The sequence below is a fragment of the Zosterops lateralis genome (genome assembly GCF_965231275.1).
Source record: "Zosterops lateralis genome assembly, chromosome: 2".
NCBI classification, from domain to species: domain Eukaryota; kingdom Metazoa; phylum Chordata; class Aves; order Passeriformes; family Zosteropidae; genus Zosterops; species Zosterops lateralis.
In genome coordinates, this window is record NC_139763.1 from 7905200 (window position 1) to 7927363 (window position 22164).

General features: G+C 37.4%; 1 protein-coding gene across 4 annotated transcripts in view; it reads left to right on the forward strand.

Annotated features, from left to right (window-relative positions):
- Positions 1 to 22164, forward strand: part of CASK (calcium/calmodulin dependent serine protein kinase) — a 189382-nt gene that overhangs the window by 33266 nt on the left and 133952 nt on the right. For all 4 annotated transcript variants that reach the window (XM_083883313.1, XM_083883315.1, XM_083883316.1 and 1 more), the window contains exon 2: positions 17050 to 17162. In XM_083883313.1, coding sequence (XP_083739439.1) covers positions 17050 to 17162 — 113 coding nt within the window. The remainder of the gene's footprint in view (positions 1 to 17049; positions 17163 to 22164) is intronic.

Genomic DNA, 22164 nt, shown 5'->3' on the forward strand with positions numbered 1-22164 from the left:
TCCAGAGGTGCAGCAGAGCACAGAAAAGAGTCATTGAAGTCTAGCCAAAATAATCTGCTTGGGTGTAAAGGAGGTACATAAGAGTGGAAAGCTCTCTGCTTGTGCTGGAAATTCATGTTAAGTAATAGGGGTTTTTATTGGTGGTATTTGGTTTTGACCCAAAACGGTGCCTAAATTGCATTTAAATTACTCTAAGGCATGTATGAAAATGTTTATACTCCTTTTTAGTCAATTTGTGTTCTGTTTGTTATTTTAATGTATTGAGGGCAGCTGCTCCTACAGTCTGTCCAATGCACAACCTGCTCTCTGGGTGTTCCTGGGAAGGAAGGTTTCTAGGAAAGCAGCCAGCCTTGAAAATCTTCTGGTTTGTGTCGTGTGAAAGTTTTTGTGCCTTTAGCTTTGTTTTGTGCATTTAACTTTGTCATTCATCCCAGCTGTAACATTCAAGCACTTTGGTGTGGCCTAGGTTGATCTTAAGGTGCAAAGAAAGATGCTCTGTGCAAGGCAGAGGCAGCTTAAAAGAAAAACCAATGCATTTCCAGGAACTACAGTTGATAAAACCTGTGACCAATTTAATTTTTTTAGTGTTTAGCTTTTAAGGATAACTTTTTTGTGTGTTATAAATACGAGGGGAAAAACATATGCTGAAACTGTAGCTCTTGCATGTAGGAAGTGCCTTCATTAGTGAGACATCCTTAGTTAACTACTGAAGGAGCTTGTCTCTAAATAGATTTGAAGAGAATGTGGTAGTTTTGAGTGCTGCAAGGGGGGCAGCTGAACAGTGTCATGTTAAGTTTCATGGCCATGGAGAAAAGAAGAATTTTAAGAGCTTACTGCAAAGTTCTAATACAAAGTCAGACCGAGCAGGTTCTCATCTGTTGCTGTGTTGTCAGCTCTAGTTATTTTCTTAACTTTCAGCATAACTTTTTGCAAACAGCAGAAGACTAAAATGCTCTGAGAAAAGGAGCCTCATCCATTTGTATCTTCTCAGTTTGCAAATTTGTAATATCTGTATTTCTTCACTAATTCTACATGAAAGCACAGGAGTTACCTTTTTCTCTGTTGGTGTCACAGGACTGCTTGAATTCCAAATGAAAAACTTCATAAACTGCTTTTTTCCTCTCCCAGACTGGCCTTATTTGCTCTCAGTAGAGCAATTGGAAATTTTAATTTAGACAGGATATGATGTGGCTTTTAAGATCTTTGCAGTTTTCTAGGGAAATTTTTAATAAGTAGAGAAGGGGCTCTGCTGTGTCATTTTGGTAGATGGCAAGATCCTGTATCTCTGTATTTCACTCAGAGCTCCTGAAGAGCTGAGAGGTGAAGGAGGGATGTTCTCTGTGATTTCCTTCTGCAACTGATAGCCAGGCAGAGGGGCCATGAATACCAGCTATCAGTGCAGACTTGTAGTGAGTTCTTGTGAATATCTGTGCTTATCAGTGTGGAAACATAACCAATGTTCAAAGCCTTTAGCACATCTTTTCTGTAAGAACTTCAGAAATGAGAGTTGTGGTACTCAGATAATTTTCTTCTTTTTTCTTCTTTTTTCTTTTTTTTTTCTTTTTTTTATTATGTCTATGGATTTAAGTTGTTAAATTTTTTAATTTGCCACCATCAGCTGTTGCAAATAGTCTGCATTCTCAATGTGTCCTTCCGTTTCACTTCTGCTATCTGTAGAGGAATTTTAACTTAAATTCAGGGACTGTTGTTCCCAGATTAAGATCTGATGCACAACATAAAAATATTGATTAAAATATTTTTGTAAGACTGTCTGTTGTTAGATTGTGATCTGCAGTTAAACCTCTGTCAATAGATGGGAAAGATTGATAGGCAAAGAGAGGGGATGGGACGTAACTGCATTCTAACAAAAAATCCAACTCTGTGCTGGACTAAAACTCTTTATTATAAATCATAAAATAAACTTCACAAAACTGGAATGGCCTCCTTGTGTTGCTCTTTAGCTTGCAATTTGCAGTAGTGGAGCTTTCCATGAGCTAAAGAGAGTGATTTCTGCAAATTACACATCAGTAATTGTCAGGAAGAATGGTAGATTTCAACGGTGCACTGAGTTTACACTTTCGCTGGGATTTGACATTTTTACCTTTCCTGAAGAAACAAAAAAATTCTATCCTTGTTTTTCTATTTGCACTAATGTGCAGATTTTAGCTAATGGGTGAAAAGATGGGAGAACATAGAATGCTAATGAGAGAGCTTTTAGCAGCTGATAAGAGGTATCAAAGTCAGTCCTGCTGAATTTGGTTTTTGCTGTTCTGTGAAGTTAAATCTTGATGTGTTTCAGAGACAAGCATTTATCTGTCTTTTAGTCAACTAAAGTCTACTGAATTTTGCTAAACTCTAGTTTTTACAGGAAGGCTCAGTTTGTTCTCTGATCAGCACTACATTGTTGATAAAGGCTTCCAAACACTATCACATTTAATATCAATTAAATTATTGGGGTTTTTTCATTCTTGACTCATTGTGTGAGATGTTTTTGTGCTGGTATGCTATGATAATTAAAATATCTAAGGCAGGGGAAATTGATCCCTCAGATGTGCATTTTATGTAAGAGTGGATTAAACTGAAAACTTGTGGCTGTATCAGGCTTTTTTTTTGTTCAGAAGGCAGTAACTTGGTCTGGTATCTTGGATACTTGGTTTTTGAAGAATAGGAACCTCAGTAGAATTAAATATAGAAGAATGATCTGAGCTACTTAATGATGGCCCAGTAATGCAGTCTCAGGTGCACTTAATTTTCAGAGAAGCAAAGCAGATTCTAAAATCATTGCAAGAGATTTGACAGGAACATATATTTGAGTTGCTTTGCTGTACCGCATTTTAATAATGTGTGCATATATGGGGGGAGGTTTGGGGTGTGAATATATGCATCACATGTATCTATGCCAATATATATTATAAAAAAATATACTCGTTCAACTCTAGGAAAGGCTAAATCTGGCTTGGGTATCTCCTTGAAACTGCTGTTTCACTGTTTGAGTGAGTTTTGAATATTAGAGCAGTTTTACTGGGGAATTTAGTATAGGAATTTCTCATGGTATGCAGGAACTGCTACTTTAAATATGTTGCCATGTGTTCATTTTAATTAGAAACTTACTTTTGTACTATCAGCCAATAAAGTTTCAATCTTCAGGGGATTGCTGAGATTCCAGTGAAGGAAGGAGGAGGAGTTTATTTGGGGAGACCTCACCTGCAGTGCTGCTCCCGGCTCTGGGGTCCCCAGCCTGGGGAGAATGTGGACCTGTTGGACCAGCCCAGATGAGGGACATGGAAATACCCAGAGGGGCTGGGTCACCTCTGCTGCCAAGAGAGTCGAGGTTGTTCATCCTGGAGAAGAGAAGGCACCTTGCGATACTTGAGCAAGGGGTTCTAAGAAAGATGGAGGCCTGTAGTGACAAGAGTGTGTGCAACAGTTTTAAACTGAAATAGAGTAGGTTAAATTTGGACAAAAATTTGGACATTCTTTGCACTGACATTTATGCTTTGGTCCTTATTTCCCTCTCAGTCCCAAAACATAGCCCCATAGTAGCTACTATGAAGAAAATTAACGCTCCCCAGCCCATAACAGCACATAAGTATAAAGTGCTGCTTTTCCAGGGTGACCAGCCTGTTGACACAACTGCTTTGCCCTCATTTTGTGGAACCTGTCCTAACAGCCCTTAGCTGTCAAAGTTGGTCTTGTGCTTCTAAAAGCCAAATAAACCTTTCTGTCAACTTCAACTGCATAAACATTTGCCCAGTTACTGACTCAAAAACTGCTGGATGGGTGTTTGAAGGGACTAACAGCCATCATAAGCTTTCTTAAAAGTTTTGGAGATTGGTTGTGGTTGGGTTTTGGTTTTCACTTTCACATGCATCACCCAAAGTATCAGGCGTTGGGTATTTATATTTTTACATCTTTACAAGCAGTGTTGTGTAGTCATTTGAAAAGCATGCCAGCAGGGAGTTGTGTTCTGTGGTTGAGCAATCCTCTGTATTCTCTGCAGTCTGTAGCACTTGTCTTTCTTCTTCTCCCTCGTCAAATTGTTTTGACTAGAGAAGCATAATAAAGAAAATATAGTATGATAATTTGATTTCTTCTTCCCATTTCCCTCTCCCCCATCTTCAGCTGCCAGCGCATTTCTCCTTTTTCCTAAATGTTGCCTTTCTTAGCAGTTAACTTCTGGTTCTGTTTTGTGTAGCCTTCAATTCATCTAAAAATATGGTCAGACTTGAATTTTCAATGCAATTTCTAGTATAAAGCAGCAGGCTGCTATGGTAGTGTAGGTATATACTATTAGTCCAAAAGCAATTGGCACTTTTAAATCCTGGTTTTGTTCACATTTGTAACCCTGTTTTTTGATTACTTGGGATTCTTTGTAGCTTCAGGAATGCGCCATCATTCAAACCAGAGTAGTCGAATTCTCTATTTTTTGCCTTTCTACTGCCAGGGAAGTTGGTGTGGAGATGTGTTTATTTCTCCATGTGTGCATAGCCTGGAACAAAGCTGGAAGCTGCATTTCTGCTGCTGGGCTCCTTTCCAGTGACAGCAGCACCAGCTGCTTGTGGCAGCCAAATGAGCAACGCTTGGGAATGCCCCAAATAGGCAGCAGCAAGTTTCTTATTGAACAGTCTCCTAATTCTTCTCTAGGACTTCTACCAGTGTCACTGAATATTTTTAATTTTGTTTTATTTCAAGAACATCAGTGCACAGGTGGTTTGGTGCTTTGAGATGAGTAATGTAGGGAAGGAATTTGATTCTGTGGTCCAAATGAGGGGAACCACAGCATTTATCACTTCAGGTGAAATCACTTTTTGTTTGATTTGAATTTGAAGTGATGTGACTGAAGGAATACTTGGACTTTTTGCTTTTTGGTGTGAGAACATAAGGAAACAAACTGAGATCTGCTCATAGACCCAAGGTGTTGCTTGGCTGCTCATTTCACTGTTCAGTCCTTGAACATAAATAAAGGGCAGCTGGAACCTGGTGAAATGTCAGATATGTTCCTGACCTGGACCCTGGATTCAGCTTCCTATTTTTGTCAGTGTCCCAAAGGTCAGATAATCACTTTTAGGAGTGTGGGATGTTTCAGTGTGAGCACTTTATTTGGTCAGGCAGCAATGGAGTCAATGCTCTGATTCTTGCTAATTTTGTATTTCCAGGAGTAATTTGTTGTTTGGTCTTATTTGAAAAGCAGTAGTAAAACCCTTGTCCTCTCCTGGCAGATTGCTGGCACCCTGTGCTTCCCTGTCAGTGGTTCTGGCACAAACTTCAGTACAGCTGTGCTCAGAGCTCCCTGGGAAATTCATCCAGGCAGCTTTCCCTTTTTGTAATGAAAAAAAGAAAGGAGAAAAAAAAAAAAGGAAAAATGTTTTACGCAGCTTTTAAGTAAAAGCTTTACTTAAACTGAATTAGTTTCAGTTAACAATTCCGTTAAATGTTTAACCATTAGAAAACATTGTGGGATTTTTAATTAAGGAGTTGTGAAATGATCATGTAATGCATTATGCTGCGTGTGTACTAATAATTGTCATGTAGGTGGTTATAGTTTACACAGGAATAATTGTCCTGCAGTTAATACGAGAGATTCTGTATGGCTGAGTCTTCATGATGGCAAGATTTTGCTGACGATAGACCTTAAACTTTACTTTGGCACATGAAGAGGAGAGCTGAATTTAAAATTAATGAACAGTTGTTTTACAGGAAGCTGGTATTTTATCTTTAGATACTTCGGAGGGCATTTGTTACCATCCAGGTCTTTAATTAGGTAAATAGTTCTTTTCAGTTTAAAAGTTTTTTTCTAGTAGCTGTATTAGCTTTTCTCAGGAATTGTGGAATCATATAATAGTTTTAGTTTAATTGTTGAAGTTAGCAAGAGAGATGATATTTTCCAGAATCACAGGATATTCAGATTTGACAGGGACCCATAGGGATCATCGAGTCCAACTCTAAATAAACTACTAAAAATTAACTCGTTTCAATGCAGGAAAAGACTGAACTAATACAGATGGTGTATAGACATGCTTTTCTTACAGAGATTCCTAGACTGTTGAAATATAATCTATTCTTTTAAAAAATTATAATCTATACTTTAAAAAAAATTAGAAAAAAACCACCTCAAAACAGAAAAAATACCATGACTTCAAATAGTAGTTTATGTGCATTAAATATGTAAAAATACAAGAAACTACTGTTCAGAAACCAAACAGATCCAGAGATAGAAACTAAATTTTCCTCATCTGTAACAGGTTTTTCATTTCAGTACACTGTTGAAAACTTCAGACCTTAAGAGGTCAGAATTCATTTATTTCTCCCCTGGAAAGAGAATTCAACAACCTTCTATAAATATCATAACCAGAAAGGTTTTTTTCCCAATATTGAGCTGAATGTTCTTAATAAATCCCATAATCCTTCCATAATTTAAAATGTTACGAATGACCCAAAAGGCTGATGATTTGAGTAGTAAATTCAATTTCTGAAATATTGGAAGTTTTCCAACATTTTTTAAAGAAAACCTCAAGTATTTATACTTTCCATCATTTCATACACAATTTTGATGACAACTTAAGAAATTTAATAGTTTTGAAACACTCAAGACAGACTTTCTTTTCAGGATCCTTTTCCTTTTTCTAGCACATTAATGTATTTGGCAGTTCAGAGGCCACACTCCTGTAAGTACAGGAAGGTCTGTCTGGATCAAGATGTTTCAGATAATTTGGCTTTATTCATCAATGCTGCAATGGGAAACTTTCTCACTTAGAGACCTGGTTGCTCTTACTGGCCTCAATAACTTCTCTTAATTACTTCCAAAGGGTCTTATGAATTGGTGTGCACACAGAAATATCCCTGAGCCTGTGATTGTTAGTGACAGCCAGACTGAACTGAGATGTTGGTTTTGGTTTGCTTTTCTTGGGTTTTTTTAAGAACAAGAATTAATGTTGAGTGATACACGAAGCAATTTTGATTGAACTGACTATCAGAGTAAAATCTGTTTAGCTCTATGTGTGTATTATGAAAATATTATTTTGTTTGACCATTGCTGTCTTCAAGTTTTAGACTCTACTGTGTTGCAGTAGAAAATTAAATGGGAGTTTTGTTGTTAGTCAGATATGGGGAACAGAGAGGCCCTTAAAGAGGTGCTGATTTTTTTTTTTTTTTTTTTTTTTGCATATAATACAATATACATTTTTGCATATAATACAATATACATGGTACATTTTCAATTTTGTGGAACTGTCATATGTTATCACAGACATAATAGCAATATTTAAATGAGGTTATTTCCGTTAAAAATGTTGAGTTTCGTCTCTACTTCTGTAGTGGCATATGTAAGTGAGATGTACCTTTGTCCTTTGTAATGGACCTGTAGGAAGCTTCTGATTTTGTAAGGAGTCGTGTTTGGGCAGCTGAATTAGTGCTGGTGTATTCCAAGCAATGAGAAAAACACTTCTAAGAATCAGATCTTCCAGTGCTTCTCTCTGACTTCCCTCTTGTACTTTGAGTTGCTGGTATTTTTTAAAACAAACAGGATATCAGTATCCTAAATCCAAGTAGTCTGTATTGGATTAAAGAAGAAATTAACACAGCGCATTCAGAGAGGAAATAGTGTAAAAATGAAGGTTTGTCTTTGGCCACTTTTGGATTAGATGTCTGTCAGGTTATTTTAAAATTAAAAAGTGCTAAATTGAACCGTACTGTTACAGTTAAAGTATTCTTGCAAGGCAGCATTTGAGGGTAATGCAGAGGAGGACCTGGACACCAACCAGAAAGGACTTTAGCAGTGGAAATTACAAACTTCTAAAAGAGGATTCACCACTTGAGAATGGAAAAAGTAGTAACAACCTGTGGAGTAGACTGAGGCTGGTTGACTGTCAACAACTCAGCAGAACACTATATAGTTATAATAGATGACTCAATGATCTGTGTGTCAACAAGGCAAGTACAGGATTGTGTACGAGGCACAGTATTTCCAGCAGTGAAGAAAATACTGTTAGCATTGTGAAAACTCTTGCTAAGACCTCCTCTGGAGTTCTACTCACAGTCCAGGTTGCTTTTGTTAAGAAAAATTAGAAGTGGAACAGGAGCCGGGAGGAGATTCTGAAATGAGAGACCCTGTCATTAAAAGAAAGGTATTTTGTTAGGCTTGCATAAATCTGTGAGAGTGAGAGTAGAGGAAATAGTATGTAAGCTCAGTTTTGTCAGCAGGACTAATAGATTTAAAGTGGACATTAAGAGTCATAAAGGGGAAGTTAAAACATAACCAGAATGCAGGGGGAGAGATGGTGTAAGGAGTGGTTAAGGCATCTACATTCACCTGAGGGTATAATTTCATGAAGGAGTTTTTGACAACTGTGGTGCCTGACACATTCCTATTTTTATTACTCACCTTGCTGTGTGTGCTGAGTGCACTCAAAGCCAGTTGTTGCTGCAGCACAAATAACACAGTGAAGGCAGCTGTGTGTGGATTTACCCAAGGCTCTCAGATAGTTCCTTTGCTTCGTTTCGTGAGTGCAGGTGTGAGGTGCTGGTGTAGGTCCCACAGGGGGCTGTCAGACCCTGTGAAAGATTATTGTGGTCTGAGACAAGATTCAGCTTCAGGTGCCACTGAAGCACCTCCTGTCCCAGCTCTTCCTTCCTGGGTCTGACTGTCTGGACAGAGCTCTTTGCACAGCTGTGCTTTAAGCCGAACTGAGCATCTGCCCTGACAGAAAAACAACACAGTAAAAAAAGGGAGAATCGGTTTGTCTGGGGTATTTTGAATAGTTTTAGTTTCTCCTTTGATTTGATTGAGTGTAACCATGCCCAAGCTGTTCTGGGATGATGCAGTAGGCAGAGGAGCTGATGCTTTGGTTTGGCCAGTGCTCTGCTGGAGAAATGCGGGCGAGGCCACAGCCTGGGATGGAACAAGGTACACATGAATGGGACAAGAAAGTTCTCTGAATGGAAAAAGAGAAAAATAGTGATCATCATCTCCAGCTGACGAGCTGAGCCTGAAGGTGCTCTGCAACATCTCTTCTTTTGAAGGCAAAGCTATTATGTTTAATATACTCCCTTTTGTTCCTGTAATTGAAGTGCTTTTTTTTGACACATTTGTTCATTCTTGCTGCTTTTCTCCTCATTGTTGAATGATTTAATAACCAAAGTAGTTTTACTTTTTTTTCTGTTCATTCGCTTACTCCTGATCTTCTGTTCTTTTTCTTCACAGGGAAGAGAAACAGGCAAAACACTTGGTTACATATTAAAGGAGTTTGTTAAAACAGCATCACTTTTTCTGAACACTCTTGAGCTGTTGCTTTAGATTCAGCCGCTGGCATGTTGTGTTTTTCTGTGAAATGTTACAGAATGTCTGACTGTAAAAACAAGATTTTGATTCCATGTATTTATTCCAGTATTCCCAGTGGAAATTTATCAGTGGACAAAGCTTTGCTTATTACTCCCCTGTCCTTCAAGCACTAGAATCTGTGCTTTGATTACCAGTCTTCACTGGCCCAAAATCACTTCTTGTGTGAGATATAGATTCTCATCTACCTCAAGGTGAACCAGAGAGAAAGTTACATTCATCATCAGTTCCTTGAGTTCTTTATTGCTGAGGAGGCAGAATGTTTCATTTCAGCTTAATGAACCAATTTTGATTCTTCTTTCATACCAAGAGTTAAAAAAACTAGTCAAAAGACCCTTTTTGGAAAGTTCCATTCTCTGAGATCCTCGTAATTATTTATACCTCAGGGAAATTTCTCATCATTTACCTGTGTATGCTTAGTACATACATGCCTAAAAATTATTTTTGTTCCTTCTTTCATCCATCTGGAAATGAGACAAATAATCAGTTACTTCCTTGAAGATTAATTCTGGAATTATAGTTTTGGAGCTATGTGCAGTTCTCGGAAAGTGAAAAGAGTGTCCAGTGTGTAACCTTGCAGCAAAAGCAAATTACTAGCGAATCATGGAAACATACTATCAAGGAAGAAATGAGCTAAAAAAGGAATCTGTAGAGCCAAGAGCCTGAACTCTCCTTAAGGACTCTACTTAGTAATTACTTGAATTCGAGGTCTTGACCCTTCGCTAGGAAATGACCTTTAATGAGTTGAAAAATACCAAGTAAGGGAAGATCTAAGGACAGGCTCTTGAAGGCTGCTCTGTGCCAGTAGCTGTTGCTTCTGTTTGGAGCAGTCACCCCACTTCAGTGTCAGCCAGACATGACTCTGCAATGCTGTGCTGTCCCCTCCTGTGGGTGCCATGTGGCCCCTGGGAATCCACCCAGCAGCTCCTGTTGGACCTTATTCCAAAAGGCCTCGACAAAGTGCATTTCCTATTTCTGTACCTGCTGCAGCTGCAGTGTCCAGAAAAATTCTTTTAAGATCGTGAAGCCTCTTACTACGATATTTATTGAAAACGGATTTTGCTTGTCTGTGTGTTGAGGTAAATAATTATTTGGAAATGCTTGTTTCTGAAGAGGGAGATAGTTTATTTTCTTAAAAACAAACCACGGAAGTATCATTTTTGATAGCAACATGTTCTTATAAAACTTTCTAAGCGCATCCCTTCAGAAGTACCCTCCAGCTTAAACCCTTTTGTGACTCTGAATAAAATAGGAGAATTGACAAGGGTAAGGTCAGTGTTAACAGGTAGTGGTGGAATTCAGAAAATGAAGTATATGTGAACATAAAAATGCCTTCTGAATCCTTTGTGTGTGAAGAATGCTGTAGGTGCCTGGTGCCAAAATATTTATTTAATGGTAATAGAATAGTGAATTTAGTGAGCACCTTATCTCAATGTTCTTCCTTCTCCATCCCCTCAATATCCCAGCCAGTCAGTGTAAAAGCAGAGTTGTTCACAAACTATAAAGATATTTTTACATACCACCATCTGTTTATAATGTATGTATGCCTAAGAGATTTGGTAGATATATAGAAAAACTGATAAAATGATTCTGACTTTTTTGCTTGATAAGGAGAAAAATCAGACCGCAAACTTACCATTTTTATTTGTAGAGGTGGCTGATCATTTAAGGATAGCTTATCCCACTTTTAGCCTGGAGATATGAAAGACAGGACAGCAGAAGAAATCGCTTTCTGCCTGTATTTTGCTTTTATACTGACAAAACCATGGAAACAAACTTCTGAATTACTTCAGAGAATCTCTAAAAATGAAGGTAAATATTTTTTCAATTTGCTGCATGAATTCCAAGCGTACCCTAAGGTTTCCTTGGGGAGTATTTCCCTTTCACAAGCACTGGAGTGCTGCTCCTTCTCTGGTTTTCTTGTGGATGGGAATCAATGGTTAAGATTTGGTGTTATATATGCTATTTTTTTTTCTCTTGGATTAATATTAGAAAGTACCTATTAATATGTATCCATATTGAGATGAGATCCAGTGAACTGCTGTCTTGTGCTTTGTTCTTTGTAGATTTCACCCTAAAGCTGAGTTTAAACATAGATTTGGTTTCAAAGATGTGAGCTGTTGAAAAGTAGGAATAGATAGAATGTGATAGAAATATTGCTGTCTGGGAACTCAGTTTGTGGCTTGTTACTGGGATACCTAATTTTCTAAAGTATCAGATCTTCAACCCAAATGTTCTTCTGTGCCTTAGTCATCATAATGCATTATTTTAAATTTTCCTTTGAGAATAAAACAAGAAGTGTCAAGCCACCATTGCCAGCGATGGCTTTCTAAATGTGGATGCCCTCTAATCTGAAGTGCTATTTCACAGAAAGGTTCAATCACTATTTTAAGCTGCAGTGCCATGTGTAAATGAGCTGATAATTGGAGGTTTAATTAATTTTGGGAATACTTAATTTTCGAAAGAAGTTCAATTAAAGGCAAAGGGAAAGTTAAAGAACAAATACATGTTATAAATAGGGTAGATAAGTGAAGAGGGAAAAAAATCTGTCTCTTTAAATGTAGTAGGAAATAGTTTTCTTCCCAGTAATTGTCATCAATTTGAATACAATTGTTTTGAAAATATTAACTGTGTTAGTACAGAGCAGTGTTTACTGCTTAGGTAAGCAAATTTACAGCCTTTAAATAAAAAATAAAAAAAAATCTAAGTATAAATGTCTTTTTTATGTGTAACCAGCTGTGGTATCTTATTGCAACAAACTGATAAAACCCTTTGTAGAAAACACTGATCTTGATCTAAACACTTGATCTAAAATGTTGAATTAAGTTGACTTTAAGACCTGTGTTGGCATGTTTCAAGTTCTTAACTATTAAATCTTGTTAATAAGGAAAAGGAGTCCCAGGTGTTTTACTTCTAAAGGAAGGTAATTTTTAAAGGAACACTCTGTTCAGTAGAGGAGATACTGCTCATTATTTGGGTTTTTTATGTCAAAACGTTCAACTTGTGTTTCTTACGTTTTTTAACTTAATGAAAAATTATTAGACAACCAGAACACCTTGTTTTATATTAAGTTCCTCAAAAAATTGGGACTCACTTGGGAACGATGTTGAGCAAGTTTGTGATGGTCTGATACGATCCAAAATCTCAAATTTTGAGGCTCTGAGCAAAGGGGTTCAGGAAGTGTCTTTACAGGAATTCCATTCCCACAGGTCAGCTCAGTTCACTGGGGGACACGGGAAGGGAACAGCTGTGATATATTTCAACCACAACCAGTTCTCCTTGCAGACCACCAGGGATTGAGGGAAAGGAGACAGGAAGCAGAACAGACAGATAAACTGACAAGATTGTAATATAAAAAGATAAGGTTGCAATATATCGGTTTGTGATCGTTGTCCTTGAAATCCCAATGACACACGAAGTAAAATAATTTAAAGTGAAGGAGATGATAAAAAAGGCTTTGATGTTATCAAAGTTTTAGGGTTTTTATCCTAATTCATGTGTTGTACTCCTGAAGGAGAGAGTAATTAATAATTGATTTTCTTGAAATTTGTGTCTAGCTGCTAGAAAATTAACTGCTCTGTGCTAGACAGTAAAGTTATCATCAGAAAATAGTTTAAGTAGGGTTAAGGTTACATCAGGCCTGCTCTGCTCATTTGAAATTTTGGGACTCATGAAAAGACATGAGACAACCTCTTTAACATTTCAGTCTACGTTTTCTGGCCCATATGTACTCCCTAACCTCATTAATGTATCACTTGAATTTCCATCTGCATGAGACAGCAAAACCCCTCATGCCCCTCTGCTTCGGTTTAAGTTCATACATTTTGGATTTTGGCATACATTGTAGGTGGGACTCCAAGTGTTCCAGGTGTTGGAGTTTGCTGCTGCCAGCCTTGATAAAATATCAGTGAAGAAGTCATCTGTCCTTAGTGCTTGCTTGCATGTTTTAAAGATCCTCATATTTGAGCTGGTGTAGTCTCTGGTGTGGGAGCTGACTGCAGAGAAAGATTTTGCAAGCTCGGGTTATGTCTGCTGAAGGTAGCACAGAGAGAAATGAAATATAAAGCACATAACGTGATTACAGTTTGTATGACTTAGAAAATGAAGTCTTATACAGCTTAACTCAGTTACTCTTAATAAATAAGCAGTCTTATCTATCTCTGACAGCTTTGATGATCTGTGTCTGGGGTTACAGTTCCTTCCCCAGTCTGTGTCACCTCTGTACTTTAGATCTGTGAAATCCAAGCTGCAGGGTTGGCAAAATGAGCTTTAGAAATTGTCATTTAGCGAGGATGTGATAGACATTTCCTTCCCCATCTGCAGGCACAACTGTTGAACAGCTCTTCATCTCAGCTGAGAGATGAATTGTTGTGGTTCCTTTCCTTGCTGGGTGGTTTCAGTGCTGGGATTCAGTGTGGCCCGAAAGACTTTTGTTACTCAGCTTCTAAATAAGACTTGAAGCTCTTGTGTTGGGAAACACAGATTCTTGTTTTCTGACTCAGGTTATACAGCATCACCGTGGGCTGTTATAACTTAATTTGTAAACTTGCTGTGTGCCATTGCAGCTGTAGAGGACTAACTACAACCATAATTTATTTACACGTTCCTTTGTGTTACCTGGCACATGGAAGTGACAGTGTCTGCTTCATTGATTTAGGGCATGTCTTGTGAGTGATTTAAAATTACCTAAAATTGGACTATTCAATTCTAGTCTTTCAAACTTTGTGTTGTGATGCTATTGTCATGGGATGCATTCATCTAATGTAGTGTCTTAACAGTATTTTGAGGCTGTGTGTAGATTGAGTATCAGAGAGTGTGTTTTGAAGAAGTTGAGAGTCTGGCATTTGTAAACAGCTGAGTCTTTCTTCAGGTTGTGTTTTAAAGTATTTAAAGTATTGTGTATGAAATTGCTGTATTGTTTCAATAGAATGAGTTAATCGTGAGTGTCCCTGAATTCACATAATCATAAAATGGATTGGTTTGGAAGGGACTTCAAAGATCATTTAGTTCCAACCCCAGTTCTTGTATTGTGTGCTTTACAGCACAATTTCATTTACTTAAGAGTCTTTGACATTCTTCAATCCAAGTAGAGAAGTCTCTGTCATAACCACAGTGAAGTTTCAATATGGTCATAACTTTTGAGACTGTAGGGGTGTCTCTGTACCTTTTCTGTTACAGAACTGAATAAAGTGCTCTGATTTTTTTTCTCCCAGATTTAATATGCAGGAGGAAAATTACTCAAGTCAGGATTTTAAAATGTTAATAGATATTGGAAGGAGAAATCGAGGCATGGTTGTACAAGAAGTTGAGTTACACCCAGATCTGATCCTCTCAGAGCTGCAGTTTGTAGGCTCCTTTCTGATTTTTGATTTCTCCAACTCTCTTAGTCTGCTCAAAGCACATACACACATTGTGGTTGCTGGGCAAGCTCTCCTGCTCAGGCTTGGCAAAACCAGGAGATCTAAAAGTAGCTCAGTCAACAGTAAGAAATATTGATATTCATAGAGTTTGGGTGGTTTAACAGAATGTGAGTATCTGCCTACAAGTAAGGATTTGGTCTTGTGAGGTATCTCTGTACTCCTGTGATCTATTCTTCTATATCAGAATATGTTCAAAGCATTATTTAATATCTCCAGAAAAGCTTTGGTTGGGAGGGGGACAATGACAATGAGAAGAAAAATGATCATTTGAATTAAATACATTTAGTTTCTAGTGATTTATGACAAATAGGAGTGAAAGGAGGTGTGACCAACATTATTCCAAAACTGCAGTTTAAGTTTTGAAATGTTTTTAGATTAGCATAATCTAAATGTATTTATATTATTTTAAAGCAATTTTACTTTGAATGCTAAAAGAGGAAGCAGGAACTTAGAATAAGAAGGTGACACTGATCTGTATAAAGTGGAACTTTTTCATAGAAGATCACTTTTTGAAACATGGAGGAAGGATTCTGTCAATAGCTGTGTCCTTCCAATGCCAAATGAAGTCAAGTTGAACGTTTTTCATTTAATGATGAAAGTGGATTTCTATATATTAGAGGCTTAATTGATCATCTTTTTAAAAATATCTGTGGTAATTTTTGGTAAAAGACCAAATACTGAGTAATAGTGAGTTGTGGATTCAGAAAAGAAAATAGCCATCAGTGTGGGGGATTTCATTGTGTTTGGAGCAAGGAAAGAAGAACGAAAACAAAAATACATTTTCTTGAGTCGTTTGTTTTGCCTGAGTACATCAGGTGTCCATAGTTGGGCTAATAAATATTTTCCTTACTTGTGACTATTTAGATGGGGATTCATTGACTACTTCTGGTATTCATGTTTTCTGTCAGAAATAATCCTATTTCAAGAAATCTTCGCAAGTATGTTGTATGTTGAAAGAGTACAAAATGTGGATTTTAGCTATGTGAGTATAGGTTTGGTGGTGTGATAAATTACACACTTCAGATCATCTGGTGTGTAAAGGAATTCCAAAAGCCAGTTATTAAGGTCTGTAAGTGCCCTCAGAGGGACATTTCTGCCTCCTCAGGGAACCTTTTATCTTGAGAATGGTGTCGCTTTGCAATCTCATTGCTCAGAAATGTGTCAACTAACTTCCAGTTCATTCATTGTTTGAATTGGAAGAATTTGTCTTTCAAGTTATATTAAAGCATTTATTTCACTCAGCAGGTGAATGTTCACTCAATAGAAAAACTTTTGAACAAAGGCTCTTTCCATCCTCAAATTTTTCCTCTTTTAGAGAAGACTTCAGAATGGATTTCTTTAGAACTCAAATGCCTGGCATTAAATAAGTAGCAGTAAAAAAGGATTGCCTTGCCACAGCTAGTGTGTTCTGAAACAATCCTATTCTGTTTTCATAACATACTACTATTTCATGTTTAAAAGCTTGCCCTACCCTGTTTATCTGATGGTATTTTATTAACATTGGACAGAAGATTCCATACTATAAGTTAAGGCACCAAGAACTTAAATCATCTCCTACAAGGTGCTTCCAAAAATACATATCCATGCTGGTTGTTTTTAAAAGGTTGCCATGTTCTAACTGATGTTTTGGCAAATATAATTTCAATTTCAAAAAATAACTACTCTTTTTTTATTTGAGTGCAATAGTAACATTTGTCTGAATTAGTTCTAGTCTTTTCATCTGTAATTTCTGGGATTCTCCAAGTGCCATAGATGAGAGAAAATCATGAGCTTTTGTGGAATTTCATAGTATTGTAATGGAGGTTGGTTGTATCTAGGGATGCCAAACTTGAAATAAACCTAGTTTGTGTGAAACAGACAAACTGAAACAGCTCACAATTCTGTTACTCTTCCCATTGCCCATTATCCTTTCAGACTAGGACTGAAAGAAGGAATGAGTTTCTCACCTCTGTTTTTCCCCTGTTTGGATTTTGCATCTACATAAGGTCCACTTAAAATTTAATAATGATGATGTCAGTTACATATTACATAAGGTTTCTAAGAGTATAGCCTTTCTAAAGGGGCAGGGTAAGAGAATATATCTTTATTATAAGAAAAAACAGAACTCACTCACTCTTATACCAGTCTAGAGTCGGAACTATTAATTCTACATTTAATGGGCAGCAAGGACGAGAGGTATATTGTGTGTGAGTACCACACTTGAATGCACAAACAGAAACCTTGTTGGGAAGTAAGGGAATTGTGGCACAGTGAGGAGGAGAATGGTTGCTCATTGCTGGTTTCTCTCTGTCACAGGGGTCCGTTCAGCGTCGTGCGACGATGCATCAACAGGGAGACGGGGCAGCAGTTCGCTGTCAAGATCGTCGATGTAGCAAAATTCACTTCAAGTCCTGGATTAAGCACAGAAGGTAAGAATTAATAATTAATCAAACTCCCAGCGGACAGTTGTTTTTTTTTTTGATCAGCCTTTTTTTTTTGGTCAGCCTTTCCTATGTTTGCTCTCTTTATGATATTTTCTGCGTTATATTTTCTAGAAGTTTTAAAGCAAGGTCATATATCTCAAAATTAGCTTAGTGCTTGCATTTCTAATCTTTAGTAGGTTCTACATATATTCAGTGGTGATCATAAATATTAGAAAGGTAGTTAGGTCCAAGCCATTTCTATTTCTGTTTGGATTTTTTTCTTAAGAATCTGAGTTTTGTGAAGCAAAAAGTAGTTCCGAGTCAAAAAAGCATACACAAGCAGTAAATCAAGAACGCATTAGTTTTGGTTCTACTAGTCTACATTTGGCAAGTAGTTTGCTATAAATGGGTGAAGACTTACTATTAAAGTGCAAAATCATATAAAAATATATTTTTGGTGTGGTCAGGATTACAGGCAATGCTGCAGAACTGCTACAGTGTAAACACAAGGCTGTAACTCTCTAAACATTTCCTATTTTAGAGTAAAACAGTGTTTTACAAGTTGAATGCACAACTTGCATGTGCATAAAGTTCTTTTAACCTGCATGGACAAGATCATTGGCAGCTGAGTGACACTTGCTGGTATTTTCTGTGTCTTATGTATTTTTTCTGGAGATCATATTCTTTTGTACAGTAATGTTTTTGGGGGTTCCACTGGTGCCATCAAAGTCCTTGTGAACCCAACTTCAGCAAAAATGGGTCAATGACTTTTGTTGGTATTTATAACAAACATTATCTTGAGCCTTAATGACTAGCTTGATTCATAAGATAAATCACACAAATCCATTGCAGTCTGAGCTAAGTGGATGTTTATTAAAATGATTTGATATTGTTTAAACAAGTTGTATCCATATTCTTTTCTTTTTTTCCTAAACCTCATTTGAGCTGCTGATAATAGGACACATTTCTGCCTTTGGTGGAATATTGCCTTCCTGGCTCCATGACAGTAAAATTCAATCATTTGGGGCCATGAAGAATTTCTGAAAGGGTAAAGTCATAGGCAAAAGAGAAGGGACTCATCAGAAAGAGGAAAAGAAAAGCCAGCAGTAATAATAGATTAGCTGAAAAAGGGGTAAATGTGGATGGTTTGCAATTTCTGCCTGGGTCTAAAGAGTAGGCTTGGGAGTATATTAAGTAATCTTGGTGTTTTTCTAGTTCCACTTTGGTCATATTGTTGTAATTTTAATTCAAGGTAGCAGGTCATTGAGGTCTCACCATAAACATTTTCTGGGTTTAGTGGTTCTTTGTTTTGTTCTGTGGTTTTGGTTTTGGATTGTCTTTTGGGTTTTTTTCCCTGTTTTGGTTTTCCTTTTGTTTTGGTTTTTTAAAGGCTTTGAATAATTCTGCCTTAGGTTGGTACTATTAAGACACAAAGACATGAATGTGTAAGTGACCATGCAGCAAGTTCTTACCTCTGTGTAAGAACGTGAATTTTTCACAAACTCTTTCCATCTTCTGTACTCCTTGATTTTCCTCTGGTTTTCATTTGGCTTGTTTTGTAGTTGTTTTTTTGTTTTTTTGTTTGGGGTTTTTTTGGCTTTGGGTTTTTTTTGGTTGGTGTTTTTTGTTTGTTTGTTTGTTTGTTTTTCTTTTTTCTTTTTTCTTTTTTTTTTTTTTTTTTGCATGTCTGTCCAGGTTCTAGAGGAGTTTAAAAGATTTTTTTTTTTTCCTAGTTTGTTTATTTCTGTTGTGGGATTCCTTAAGCACATTGGTGGGCAGCCACAATGGTGGTATCTGTATGAAGTAAATACACCTGTGAGGAAGCTGCCTGTAAACTGTATTAAAGTGTGAGCTGTAATGAAGTGATAAGATTAACCCTTGGAGATACTCTTTACCTTGAAGTTTTGACCTCTGCAAGTTCAATTTGCTCTTGAAGGTTATTTTTGCACAAGTGTCCACCTCCAGTCTTTCTTTGAGACACGGGAAGGGGAGAACAGGACATTCTGCATGTGAGGGAGCTGATGACAATTCCTTCCATTTATTCACATATATCTAGAGTGCTTAGAGCTAAAAGTCCCAATATGCCTCCACATTTTCAGATTAAATCTAAAAAGTCTTTGTTCTTGAGTGCTTTTGCATAAATACCCCTGTAGGATGATGTGTTTATGGGCAAGAACTTCATTTCTGCTTGTCAGCAGTGTTCTCTTGTGGCAAAGGCAGCCAACTGCAGAGCAGAGCATTGCAGAGGTGCAGCCAGCAAGGCAAAGCAAGTGATTGTTCCCTCTGTTCATCCCCTGTGAGGCCACACCTGGAGCACCATGTGCAGTCCTGGCTTCTCCAGTACAAGAAAAGCAATGATGTGCTGGCAGGAGTCCAGCAGAGATGGACCGAGAAGCTGAGATGAGATTTGGTGCTGTCTTCAATTACTTCATAAAAGGATATAGAGCAGATGGAGCCAAACTCATGATTTGGGCACACAGTGGAAAGACAAAAAGCCATGCGGACAAATTGCAATATAAAAAAACGCCAGTTAGAGACCAAGAAGAGAAAAATCTGCTCCTGATTGCACAGAGAATTCATGGAGAGCATCTTCAAGAGATGCTCAGAAGTGGATTGCACAATGCCCCAAGCTGCCAGGTCTGTTTTGACCTGCTTGGAGCAAGAGTTTGGACTAGGTCACCTCCAGAGAGTCTTTTCAACCTGGAGGATTCTGTGGTGTTTGTAGCAACAGTCTCTGTGTAATCTGTGGGCCAGTGTAGCTGCAATACTATATAGGGAGAAAATTTAGGCATAAGAGTACTGTGCTATGAGAAAAAAAGATAATTTAAAACTAGTTTTGGTACAATTTTTAAAACTAGTTTTGATTTCTTTAACCTTTGAAGCAGCTGGGCACCGAATATGTTTTAAAGGGACTATTTTCTAAACAGTTAATTTAGAAAAATATATGCTGGTGTCTTAAAATAATGGTATGTCCTTACCAGAGTAACAAAAACGAGCTGAAAAGCTTCTCTAGGCTAATGGTGTTATTGTGGGCATTTGTGGCATATGATGGAGAAGCCACTAGCTCACTAGACAGACTTTTGTCAGGTGTGGTGTTCTTTCCATGAGGCTGCTCAATACTCATAACATGTATAGACACAGACATCTCAAGTGGTTTTTGTGTCTCGCTGCATCTCTGCAGTGGTTTGATAATAGCAGGGAAAATTAATGCTATGTAACGATGCCTGACAGCCTGCAAATCTAATCTAGGCTAAATTCTATTGGATTTATGTATTAGTATTCATGGCCTTGCATATTGTGTATCATCAATCTCTGTAGTGTTGTAATTCAACCATATTAATGAAGTATATTGACACCTTGTCACTGTTCAAGTGGGCACGTGATCTGCTGGATTAATGGTGGATATTTTACATGTTGACAGATTCTACTACAGTTCGCTCACATCACAGAGTTAGAAAAAAAATCAAAAATAAGAAAATGTGAAGGTTGAATATTTTTAGACATAAGAATCTCTTTTGTACTGTTCAGTTGAGAGAATCCATGTGGAAGAGTACTTGATGCTCTCAGAAGCCAGTAGTAGTAGACTCATTGAGGTCTAAAAAAATATATCAGTGTAAATAAACTTCTTTTCAAGTACAGCTCTTAGTTGCTATACTTGGAGCATTTGGTATAGAAAACTGAGAAGCGTGTTCCTTATTTCTGATTTGGTTACAGCTCACATCTTTGTTTGACTGTCCATTTCCTCTGCTGCTCTCTTCACATCCCATGCATTTTCTCTTGCCTTTTGTTTTTCTCTGCACAGCTTGCTTGTCTGATTTCTAGTTACCTGCTCTAACCAAATATCTCTTAAGTGCAGGCACCATTTTTCAGGAAGAGAATGGTGATCAGGCCTTACTACTTTGTAAAAGCCAATACACATTGCTTATCTGCCTTTTCTTAAACCCAGATTGCTTTCTTGTAACATGCTGAGTGTTTTTTAAAGCAGTTTAAAGGGCAATGTTCTGTGCTTACAGTGCATTGAAGTTGTTTTTCAGGATTTAATTCAACATATATTAGACCTTTAGTTTGTTTTTATAGAAATGTCCTCACAAAGAAAGTGATTACCAGTTTTTCTTCAGCCTTCTAATAGTCTACACCTTGTTTATTAGGTCGATATACAGGTTTGTATGCATTCAGGCCACTATGAAGCTGAATAAATAAGCTGATAAAGAAAGATTGAGGTTTCCTTCAGAACCCAGACTGGTTCTTCTGGAAGCAGGCTGTGAAGGCAGTCTGCAAAATGCTTTTGTCTGTGACAAAGAGCAAAATTGTACCCAAGAAAGCAGTGTTTTAAATACAGTTCATGGACTACTTCTAGCACAGAGCGGGGCAGAATAATTGAATCAAAACTGGCCTTGCTATGGATATTCCACTTTAGGAGAAGAATTCCAAAATTATTTAATGGGGAATTGGAATGAAAACTGGGAGGGTTTTGTTGTCTTTTAGTTACTGTCTTGTGGGTTTTTTCCCCACAAAGGGGCCCACAGATCTTATCCCTGACTAGCTTTCAGACTGTGAGTGATTTGCTTAGAAGTCGAGACCTTACTCTTGTTCTGCTTATTTCATTAAACAGCTTACCCTTGTCCATTTCTTGTTTTTATTTTTTAAATTTGTTCAGACTTACATTTTTTGGAATAATTTTGTAACAGCAGTGTTTTCAGAAGGCTTTATTTAGTTCAGATTGAAGTTGCATGACAGTATCTTTAACTTTTGGTACTGGAAGGCTGTAGTGAATCATAAGTTATTTTTCACAAAAGTATCTGTAAGATTCTGCACTTCTCTCCCTGTGTGTTATCAAGGGTTTCAGAAAAAAATGTACTGTCAGTGTTGAGCTTTTGAATAAAAAATACTACAGATCTGTATGTCATCATATTTCATGATACTGTACCATATATAGACTGGATTTGAAGACAGAACGAGTGACTCATTGCCTTTGATTTGGAAATACCAACTAATCTGGAATTTCTGG